At 34.6% G+C, this 12,355-nt stretch overlaps 1 protein-coding gene across 7 annotated transcripts in view; it reads left to right on the top strand.

Moving 5' to 3' along the window:
- Positions 1 to 357: 357 nt before the first annotated feature.
- Positions 358 to 12,355, top strand: part of LOC106055334 (multidrug resistance-associated protein 1-like) — a 40,082-nt gene continuing 28,084 nt past the window's right edge. The window contains exons 1-4 of one of the 7 annotated variants that reach the window (XR_008776888.1): positions 358 to 474; positions 9,651 to 9,739; positions 10,545 to 10,724; positions 11,142 to 11,252. Coding sequence is in view for 6 of the 7 variants with exons in the window: in XM_056023052.1 (XP_055879027.1) it covers positions 9,689 to 9,739; positions 10,545 to 10,724; positions 11,142 to 11,252 (342 nt within the window). In the remaining variant the exon portion in view is untranslated. Of the gene's footprint in view, positions 475 to 3,896; positions 4,058 to 8,242; positions 8,262 to 8,455; positions 8,655 to 9,226; positions 9,329 to 9,650; positions 9,740 to 10,544; positions 10,725 to 11,141; positions 11,253 to 12,355 lie in introns of those variants that run through there. The other 6 variants (XM_056023052.1, XM_056023055.1, XM_056023057.1 and 3 more) reach the window with 6 other exon arrangements.

Here is a 12,355-nt window from a genome sequence, read left to right as displayed (position 1 = left end):
TCTCTCTTATGACATTGACCTGTATATATATATATAGAATCTAGTCATCTAGCAGCGCAGCTCCTACTTTTTTTTTTTTTTTAAATGAGGAGGCCCGGCCTAGAGTCTACTGGATCTAGTGATTTCAATCTATATCAGTGAGTATATCCTTTTGCAGGCCTTGTCAAATATAAACAGAGCCAATTTTTTAAAAAGTGAAATAATAGGAAACAACAGCGGGCATGGTTCAAGGCCTATTTATTAATAACTTATTAATTGTTGAAAAAAAAAATCGACCTAGATTGCCTAGATCTATTTTGTTTTGCTTGATTTATCTAATTTTTTGTTTTGGGAAACCCTGCGTTTGTGGGAAAATCCAAAAAAGATAACTGACAAACAAAACGAAACGGTTTAAAGTCCTTATAAATGTAACTACCCCGTGTTGTCGTTTCATTAACCATTGTAATCTTTGGGAATAACATTAGATTTCACTTGGTAGGCCCTACATTTCACTTTTTCAGCCTTTTAAAATAAGACACTCTAGATCTAGACATATTAAAAAAAGATCTATATGTATAACTTGTGAAAACATATAATATAGATTTCTGTCTTTTAGTGAATTTTAGTCAACCCAAACTACCTTCTATAGGCCTACTCACTAAACATTTTTCGTAAACATTGGGATGTGTTAAAAAAAAATATACATAGCCTATATATTTTCTAGAGCAAGACTATAAGTAGCTTCTTATATAAGGCACAGCTCATCGAATTCTCATTTAAGAAACGCGTCGCTTTTTTTGTTTATAATTCATTTGTTTTTATGTTTGGAGCTAAAAACGACGTTTTGGGACAGCGCATGTCCAATTTTAGATAAGTTCCTGTATTTTTGTTCCGCTTTTCCAAAGCAGATGGCAGTTTTATAGATTCTCGGTAACCAAGTATGTAAAGCTATTGTTTTACCCCCCCCCCCCGGGCAATTCATACCCATATAAGGGATGAAGGCTATATTATTAGCCTGTTTGATCGTAGGCTGATGGATATATCAAAATAAGCTTCCAAACATCTTTAGAAAGACATTCCAATCACATTCATAGTACTGTTAACTGTTAAATAAAATTAAAAAAGGAGGTGTTTCAACGAATAATAATGAATTTAACACGGTCATTCTCCTATAGTGCACAAGGCAAAATCGTAATAAGAAATATTATTGGGATTAATAAATATATGATTTTTTCAATGAATAAACGTGACCTAGATCGAGATATCTAGAATATATAATTTATGAATGAAAGAAAAAATGCGGGCTGCTAATTTGTAGCCAGAGACCATGCACTGCAGCGATCACGCCAGGCGAGCGCTGGCGGTGAGGAGAGCTAGGTATACACTAACGGTGTAGTGTCACAACCTAACAAACAGGCTGTGGAGGGAAGGGGGAGAGCGTCATGAAAAGAATTATAAGCATCTATGGAAGGGAGGGGAAGTAAAGGTGTAACAAAACGAACATCCAAATTATGAAAAGAAGAAGAGGGTCATTGGATGGGAATTAAAAGAAAGATCTCGAGAGAGAGAGAATACATGTAGGCCTAGCCTAGTTGAAAATATCATGTTTATTAAATTATAATAATTAATTTATAGATCTATAATTTATATAGATTTATTTCGGTCTGTTTCTACACATAGATTATATAGGTATAGGCATATAGGCCTATAAATAAATAAACGATATATATATATATAGAGAGAGAGAGAGAGAGAGAGACAGAGAGAGAGGCAATATACTATAAATACATATTGCAGAAGTGAATCTACTTCTTTTAATACAATCTAACTAATTTTTAATTAACATAGATATAATGTATTAGCAATAACATAATGGTGTTTCTTAACGGTGCTCAATGTGCGCTAAAGGAGAAAGCACAAAAACTGCGTTTAGTATAGGAGCATGAAGTGGCCTAATTTATTTTAAAATAAAATCTTGACTATGAGTGGTAATTCGGACCGATATTGGCACAATAAGGGTTATCCCTAATTAAACCCCAATGAAAATCTCAGTTACTAAACCATTGGGGCTAGTATGGGCTTGATTAGGGCGCGATTCTGGAAATCCCCAATGAATCCGGAAGTGGGTTTACCCATTCTGGGCCGATATTGGCACGATTAGGGTAGCCCGTATTGGTCCCTTATGGGAACCTAATGACGCCAATGTGCAAACGGTATGCGCGCCCATTAGGGCGCGATTTGGGCTATTTAGGGCTGCAAAGGGGGATAACCCTAATTAAAACTGATACTGGGCCGTAATGGGCATGTTTATAGGTATATGTGCCTTATATAAGAATCTACATATATATATATATATATATATATTATATATATATGTAGATAGCTACATATAGATCTATAGATTCTAGATCTATTAAAAAGAATATCTATCAGCTTTTTTAAATGTTCATATATACAAGCAGAGAAAAATGTGAAATAAAGTAGATCTAGATATTTAAGTAATTTGGCAGTGGTCCTACGTGTAAGCTACGTGTAGCCATATAGGCCTACACAGTGGCGTAGCTATAGGATTTGGGGGCACGGGAGGCTAAAATTAAATTGACCTCTTTAGGGGCCCCTGTGTTTTGACATGAAATATAATTTAGAAGCCCCTCTCAAGTGGGGCATCGGGGGGGGGGATTTTCAAATTTGGATCCCCCCTCCTCCCACCCTGGCTACGCCTCTGCGTGTAGGCCTACACAATCAATGCGTACATTGGAACATTCTTTTGTAATAATCTTATTAGATCCAGACATATATATAACTGTTTGTTTTGTAGATTCCTTTTAAATCTTGACTTTAAACTTTCTTTAAACTCCAACTTTAGCGGCCCCCGAAAGGGGGATATATATAGCCGCTTGAAGTTTTGTGTGGTGTTTGTCCGTCCGTTTAGATATTTAAAAAAAACTCGAAAGGATAATTGTAAATCTGATATTAAGATATTTTAGATCTTTTAAAGTTATTTAGGCAACCGTTACTTTTTTTCTTTTGTTTTGAAAATTAACTATGCAAGCAGTTTTTTTTTTCATATAAATACAATTATTCACTATTAATAGTAAAATACAGTAGATTATTTAATAAGGGGATGCTGAATGGTATATTTCTAATTTCTAACTCTTTTAAGTAACGTTGTAAATGTTTTTTTTTCTAAAATAGTGTTTTTTTTTTGTTTTTTAAATGTGTATTTTATATGATACAGAAATTACTTAAAAAAAAAAAAAAAAAAAAAAAAAAAAAAAAAAAAAAAAAAGAAGATGATTACGTCCTACGCGTCATGCATTTAGTCATGCATACATATTAACCAATGACCTAAATTCTGCCAAGTCACAGGTTTTCCTGACTAGCTCAGGCAACCCATTCCATTAAATACTAAGTAAAGTATTTTCTGTCATACAAGCTACCTCAATTTCAAATAAAATGTTAACCTATATGCTTGTTCTGTTGTCACAGATTAATAATAAATTACTGTAGACGTTTCTAATTAATAATGATAATAACGAGACTGTCTTTATCATGGTAGACATATATAACTAACTTTTATTTCCGTCCGCATAAAACATAAACAACAAACAATGACGTAATATCTTCTAATATTAGCACAATGCTCAAAAGAAAGAATGCACTTAGTATGTACATAAGTCGAATGTAATTTAAAACAACAATTAATAGACAATATCTCATAGTATGTAAATATAGGCCTTTATATTTGTAGCCTGTAATACTAACAATGGTGGCGTCACGGGGGGGGGGGGGCTACGGGCCGAAACGGGTGACACCCATCAGGGAGTGACAGGTTAAGAAAAAATACACCTTTGCAAATTCTGACAATGTTTTGAAAAAAAAAAAAGTGATTGTAGCTAGAAACCTAAACATGCTTATGTGTGAGATACGTCCTAGTTAATGCACTTCCTGTGACGTCTGCTTCCTTACGTCATAACGGACACGTTTCTTCATATAAGCGGACCTTCGGCCCATTACAGGACGTCTATCTAAACACGAAAATGGACTTAACAAAGATCAAGCCCACTGTCAGGGAGAGGTATGGCGAGAATGAATGTTACTTTGATATTTTGGTATGATTGTTATATCCCCTTGTTGTGAATGTGAACAGTCTTGCACGTGTGGTGAACTGAGTGATTAAGTCTTCGTTGAATGTGCGAGAGAATGTGTTAGTCAGTAAGGTCTTGCTCCCGGTCCAGGAAGTGGCAGGAAGGTTGGACGTTTACTTCCTGGACTGGTATTTATGCATTTATATATTTATAAGTTGATGGACTGGTGTTTTGTGTATTTCATAAGAGTGATATAATTAAGTGCTTTATTAAGTATTAAAGTATTATCGATATTCGTGAATATAAGGAGTTAGAGTTGATGTATATTAAGTGTTCGTATTTGAGTTAAGCAAGTATTGAATTATAATTGAGTAACCAAGAAAGTACCAAGCAAGTATTATTTAATATTCAAGAAACCCCTAGTGAGCCAAGTTAAGAAACACAACAAGACAAGAGACAAGCATAGCATAGCAGCAGAAGCATATATATATATATATATATATATATATATATATATATATATATATATATATATATATATATATATATATATATATATATATATATATATATAATTTAGAACCCATGACACCCACTAGAAGCTTTGTCTCCGCTGCATCAAATGCCTCTCACACTTTAATATCGAACCATCTCACGACATTTTAATGTAATTTAATTTGGCCTGCGATCTTCTTACTTGGAGAAATAGATCAAAGCAGACCCATAAGAATGACTTTCTTACGTTTTGAAATGCAGAGAGAAACTTTGGGACCCGGGGATACGCCCCTAAACCCATCTCACAAAGCTCCATCAGATTTCATTATGAATAAGAGAGCAGGAGATCTAGGTGGGCGTCACTCGTAAACTGTAAAGCCGTTTTTTTGTAAAGTCTAACAGTCTTTAAAGGCTAAAAAAAAAAAAAAAAAAGAAACCATGTTTCGATGAAGTGACGTCTAATTCTAATAAAAATGATTCAGAGAAAAAGATACAAAGAAATGTTAAAATAGAATCAACATCCATTTTAAAGGTGTGTGATTCGTAATTATCTCACTGTAATATGTTAAAAAGAAACTTTCGATACCTTTTTTTTTAATGTTTTTTAACGGGATATAGTTCAAGTCGGGGGAGGGGGGTGACTACCTGAGCTAACAGATCCTAGTGACGCCACTGATTAAAGGTACACTTACAACAAAAAGGAAAAAAAAAGTTTCTCAATTGAGACCTTGAAAGATTGGCCCTTTACAAAACAATTAGCTAAATTAGATAATCATTCATTATCATCAGTTAGGCCAGGTTTACATTGAACTATATTTTCATAACTATCGGTTCATTGAATAGCCTACATATAATTAAATGAATACGTAACAATGAAATAAGAAAAATAGTAATAAATCTCAGTCGGACTAACAAAACAATAGTAGATGGCTGCCTGGTCGTGTGGTTTGCGAGCTGGACTGTCGTTCAGATTTATCGATGGTTCCGGGTTCAAACCCTGCCCGGTCCCATCCCCCGTCGTCCTGGGAAGTAAACTATCTTCAACTCTGAAGGAACATCCGAAACATGTAAAACATTTTTACACTGGCAACACATTCGAAACTTTCTTTATTAATGGCGGAGATAAAGTGTTGTTACCTGTCGTTGACCTGTAGCACCAAACTGCTGGTAGAGAACTAAACCGTTGTAGGCGTAGTAGATCTTAACTTGTAAAACTTCAAATAACTTCATTGTGAACAATACTTAATACAACTTTGTTTATAGTACAGACAAAAAAGAAGTAAATGTAGGCTAGTAGTCTGTAGTAGGCGAATAATACATTTTGTTTTTAAATTTAATTCACTACAATAACGCAGCCAGCTTTCAGTCTCACGTTCTGGAGTTGTCTCCCCCTAACTAAGACCAAGTGACGACAATGCCACCAATGTTGCACCATTCACAGCCAATCGCTAACCTCTTCCCATCGTCACCACACAAACATACACACACACTCCATAACCTAGGGTTGTGGTCGTTGATAATTTGTAGCTCATGTTTTTTGTTTTTTTTTTTATTTCAAGCTGAAAATATTGAGGCCTATCTTTTTACTTGTTAGAGTGGTCCACTTCGGGGGGCAGATTTTGTATTTGTGTTTCTACACAAACTGTCTTTGCAGCGTTGTTTGTTTTATACTTGTTACTTGCAAGACAAGTGTGATACTAGACCAAGAAGTAAACAACACTATGTTCACCGCCAAAGTCTGTACGTTTGTGTGTAGTGGGGGGGGGGGGGGTAAATGTTTTTATAGCGATGGCCTCTCGCAACAATGTCTAAATATAACATCATGCCGTTTTGGTTGGAGCAGTCGCAAAATGCTAGGACTGTAACGTAGATGTGCTCAACATGTTGACACGTTTCAGATGCTAAGGATTTAGTCACGTGACCATCCACTTAAGAATGTCTTGATTGAGAGTGAATGTCTGATTTTAGATCAATTTGACGTGTGCTGTATGTCACTCTATTTTCAAATGTGAGTCTACAAGATTAATTACATGTTTTAAAAAAAAAGGGGGGGGGGAGGGTGAACCAATCAATAAACCAATCAATAAATCTTCAAACCCAATTCAAAATAAAGATTTGGATTTGAAGCCTATATATTTAATTTAGCTGGAACTGTTAAGGGCAAAAGCTCCAGAAATAAAGCAACATCATAAATAACTCCAAGTGTCTCTATACCCTATCTTTCCAATTTCTATTGGTTTAATTATAAACATGATGAAACTAGTCTAGATGTGAGATTAAAAATGTGTCATCTTGAATATGACCGCACCAATTTAAGACCTAGTGATTTACAGCGTTTTATAGGCCAAAGTAGGCTATCTTTTGGGGCAACAGTGCCTATATACAGAGCACACAATCACGCCAACTCCAGTTTCTGTTAAGCATCTACAGATAATTCAAACAGTTCTAAGCTATCATATTCAACCAATTGAGCTAGTAAAACATGTCACCTCTGGGCTACCAAAATTACACTACGCACTAAAATCTTATTTCCATACGTAATAAAAAAAAATACATTGACAAGAATTTTAATTCCAGGCGACATGTTGTGGAGCGTCAGTAGTATACTTTTGTATGATCCATCCAGGCATTCATATAATTTTTTATGGGATGATCCGTTGTCGTTTCGCGTCAGAAGGAGTAGGCTTATCTAGATAGGCCCTATATATATAACAATCACACTAGTATTAAACATTTTATTAGCTAGAAGCGATCTCCAAGTTCAATGAATTGTTTTAGAGGATTAATTATAATGCGTCTAATATCAAATGATCCTTATTATCCGTTTCTTTGACTCTTTAGAATTCTCAGGAGGTCGGAGAAGGATCTACCTATAAATCAAAATGGTGTTTAATCATCTTACACAACTAATATCAGTCTACTTGATATAGGCCTATATAGATCTATGTATATCAGTCAATCGTGTGCCAATAGACCCAGATCTATATGTTTCTCCTAGGTTTTTTTACTAGTTCAAATCTAAGTTTCTTAATTCGTGGAGTGCCGAAATATTGGGCAAGACACACACACACTTAATAAACAAAAAAAGGGGGGGGGTAAGAGGAGGCAAACAAATTTTTTTTTCTCCAAAGGACAAAAATCTATTTTATTTGCAGTAGACCCCGAATGCGATGGATAGATGATGTGGAAGCAGATCTGAAGCAGCTTGGGGTTAGGGCGTGGAGACGAGAAAGGCCCAGGAGAGATCTGAATGGAAGGATGTGTTAAAGCAGGCCAGAGCCCTCCATGGGCTGTATAGAGCGCCACTGGGATGGATGGATGGATGATTGTATTTGAACACAGACAAAGTAAGGGCATGTCTAACAAACTAATTAAACTTTTAGACATGTTTTCATCTTCGAATTATGCTATAACCTTTCAAATCGTTCTCACGAAAAGGTCCTTCAACCAAACCGACTGAAAACGTATTAGAATTCCCTTGCAGACGACACCTGTTAAGTCGGTGCACGTAATAGGCTCGTAGTAGGTCAAGTTTTCACAGCAATTTTTCTTTTAAAGTGCAACTGAAGTGGGCTAATTTTAATGTAAATGTTAACACACTGTTTCGTCTCAATCGTCGGTTAAGGTTATAGGCTACATATGAAGATAACAACAGCTACTGACCTTAATGACCTTATATATCGTACCTTCCAAGAGTGCGTAAGTAGACCCTATATGCAGATGTGTGATATTAAATTCAACCGGCTTTAGGTATTAAAATAATGAAATAACGGGAAGGGGAATGAAATGGCGTAATCAGAAAACTCTACGGTACAAAGAGAAGGAGGGAGGAGGGGGGAGTCAAGTGCTCAGACACTTAGTATATTTGTGTGTGTGTATCGTGACACGACAGTTAAAAGGATGGTGTTATGAGCAGGCTATTTTATCTACATTTATCATACTAAAAGTAGGCTATGTGTTTCAATAAGAACCTATAGGCCTTTGGATCAATTAGGCCTAATTATCCATTTATAAACCTACTCTTCATTGGGAACGTATTTTTTCGCGGAAAATTATACTAAGGCACTATTTCCATATAAATAGATACATATTGTAAGTAGATTTTTTTTATATTAGAGACAATAAAACTGACTATTATAAAGCTATAAGTTAAGTAGCATGTTTTATAATAGCCCTTGGACTTAAAAACTATTTATAGCGTCTCATAATCAAACAAGATCCCGTGAAGATGACATAGGCCTAATTGGCATAATGTGTTTTGCGGTAAAGGGCCTTATGTGTTGAATGAAAAATAATAGAGCATTTAATCAGGATCTAGAATCGAGTTTTAATTAATTATTGATTTACATTCATCACCCTTGACCCTTATATATATATATATATATATATATATATATATATATATATATATATATATATATATATATATATATATATATATATATATATATATAGGCCTACTTATGAAGTCCGTAGGCCTATATCTTGCGGTAATTTCCCCGGCTGCGGTTTTCCATTTCCTCGTTCAATATTTAATGGACCTCATTCACCAGTGGTAAACAAACAACATTGTGCCATGTGATTATCTATCTATTCTATACAAATTACGATATAATTTTTATCAACAATGGTTATCTCAACAGTTTTTTTTATCAATATTGTCACGTGACTGTTCGTTTTGGTGAATGAGGTCCATTACGTACGTACTGTGTTGCCATTCAATTGCTTGTGGTTGATTTAAAAACAAATAGGGATTGGTGATTCGGGTTGGTCGTTATACATTTATAAAAATCTTTTTTTTTATAAGTTTCATGTTTGTTGATATCTTTAATAGTAGATCTACTAAATCACCAGGACTACAAACAACATATATATATAAACATAGACATAGATATTCAGTGAAATATTCAATCAGTGATTACATAGATTTGTGCCTATCCGATAAATACTTGTGTAGAATAGGGCAGAGCCGCAAGCGCATATCTAAGCCTATATATAGGGCCTATAGAGAGAGAGCGCGATTTATAAATCTATGTTATGCTAATTGTTACTTAGGCCTAATAAGTAATCATTTTTTGTCCTAATCAGATGTGACTAGATCTACAAATAATGATTTCCGATAAAAAATGGTGACTAAAAACTTCACTGATCTGCTTTGCAGCGGGGAATTACTTTGGGTAAGGAGAGCTCTTTTGCAAGTAAATATAGATTAGGCCTGTATTTATAGTGTTAAGAAATAGAATAATGGTCAGCTACCTATAGAAGCTTTATCTTTGTTGGAAATTGATGTATCTTACCTTAGCTTATAAATTACAGATGGTCTTTTAAAGAAAAAAGATACTTAGGCCTAGGTCTAAATAATATCCATGTGTGAATATGGTTTTGCAACTCTTCTGTCACTGGTTTTCCTGGCTGTTCCAAGCAACCCATTCTATTCTATAATGGCATTAGGGAAGCAAGAGCACTTACAAGAATTCATATTCATAATAGAAATGCAGAAATCTGTGACTCCCATATAATGTTTCTTCTCTTTGTTAACTCTGTCAAACTTTCTTTACCTACACATGGGTGAGTCCTGTTTTACATAAAATTCAACCAGTGAAAACACCCGTGGTTATAAGATAGTACAAAAAATAGCTGGATTGGATGACTTAACAGAAAGTTAAATTCTCCCCATCTGTGTGTAACAAGCTATGGTAGCAAGTTAAAGTTGTGTTGACAATTTTATTATAAATCTGGAGAACAGATCAGCAGTTAAAAATTTTCATCGACTGCATGAAAAAACAAAAAAAAGAAATCATTCATTAAGTTGACTTATTTACCCATCTTGTGAAATACCCACAAACCATTTTTTTTTTAATGGAATTTCAAGATAGACCCACCTAGGGCCTACATAACATACTTTCAATTTTTCTAATAAATATATATATAGGTCTAGACAAAACATTTAAATCTAGAATTATTTAAACTTATATCCCACAGGATGAATCTTTAACATGGACAAACAACTCATGGCCACAGTTTACAGATTGCTTTCAAAAGACAGTCATAGCATGGATACCCTGTGGCTGGGTTTGGTTATCTGCCCCTTTCTATGCTTACCATTTGTTGTCTGATAAAAGAAAAGTTCAACCAATCAGGTTCCTGTTTTGTCTCAAAATAGTGAGTTTGCTATCTACAATTAGACTTTATTACATGCAATAATTTTAATAAATAAATCCTTTTTTGAAAAAAAAAAAGTGCTGCTTATAACCTAGGTAAATGTCTTTGAAAATGATATGTAGCTGTAAATTGCATTCATTCACTGTTAGAAGTTAAACCATACATTTCTAAACTTTTTTTTTTAGGGCTACATACCTGATTATGGCCTATTTAAATGTTTATTTTAAGCTATCAAACTGAAAAAGAGTAATTTTTTTATGATATACATCTAGCCATTCAAGATATTCAGAATCAGCTATAAGTTATACAACTTTTACCTGTTGTTATTACTGTTTATTATGCTAGTTCTTGAATTGTTTCAGACTATTATAATCCTATGGTATATTGTAAATTATAAAATGAATATTTTGATTTCAGTTTTTCATTTTAGCTTCAATTGGTGTACATATTGTTCATGCCTTTGAGTCATTCAGAGACAGGAAATCAATTGCTTCAATAACATCTCCTCTTATATGGATTGCTACAATGGTGAGGACATCTCCATAATGAGTAAAATGAATTGTGGGAAAACATTTTATTTAATTACCTCCGGGAGAAGGGTGTATCTGGGAAAAGGTTCCAGTGGTGGGCAGTCCTCAAACACTACTCACCTCAAGGTGGCATTTTAAATCAAATTCCTGGTTTGTAAAACTTTTTTTTTGTAAAATGTTTTACATGTTTGGGATTTTCCTTCAGAGCTGAAGATAATCTACTTCTTAGTTCAAACATCCCACACCACAATGTGGTATTTCAGCAAAAAAGGTATGAACCCAGGACCATTGAGACGGCTGATCGACAATCCAGGATACATGCCGCTTGCCATCCTTTGATAGGCAACCAAGTGATTTATTCCACACAGCCAATCAAAACGGATGTGAATACTGCAATCTGTTTTCTATGCATATTAAAGTATAATTCTATGATGGCCTTACATACATCACTGACATTTACTGACTTGCTATGGGAGTAAGAACAGAGTGTAATCTATGGCTCATTAAAAGTACTTATATATAATGATGAAAGTCACTTGAATGATATTGATCATGCTACAAAGAGTCCTGTGTTCTATGTTCTTATCTCTGTTGAATGTTCTCCATCCTGTCTATGTTCTCATCTCTGTTGAATGTTCTCCATCTTGTCTATGTTCTCATCTCTATTGATTGTTCTCCCCATCTTGTCTATGTTCTCATCTCTGTTAAATGTTCTCCATCTTGTCTATGTTCTCATCTCTGTTGAATGTTCCCCATCTTGTCTATGTTCTCATCTCTGTTGAATGTTCTCCATCTTGTCTATGTTCTCATCTCTGTTGAATGTTCTCCATCTTGTCTATGTTCTCATCTCTGTTGAATGTTCCCCATCTTGTCTATGTTCTCATCTCTGTTAAATGTTCTCCATCTTGTCTATGTTCTCATCTCTGTTGAATGTTCCCCATCTTGTCTATGTTCTCATCTCTGTAGAATGTTCTCCATCTTGTCTATGTTCTCATCTCTGTTGAATGTTCTCCATCTTGTCTATGTTCTCATCTCTGTTGAATGTTCCCCATCTTGTCTATGTTCTCATCTCTGTTGAATGTTCCCTATCTTGTCTGTGTT

The sequence above is a fragment of the Biomphalaria glabrata genome, chromosome 3 (assembly GCF_947242115.1).
Source record: "Biomphalaria glabrata chromosome 3, xgBioGlab47.1, whole genome shotgun sequence".
NCBI lineage: Eukaryota > Metazoa > Mollusca > Gastropoda > Planorbidae > Biomphalaria > Biomphalaria glabrata.
The sequence above is the reverse complement of the archived record's forward strand: the minus strand, read 5'-3'. Positions and strand labels throughout refer to the sequence as shown.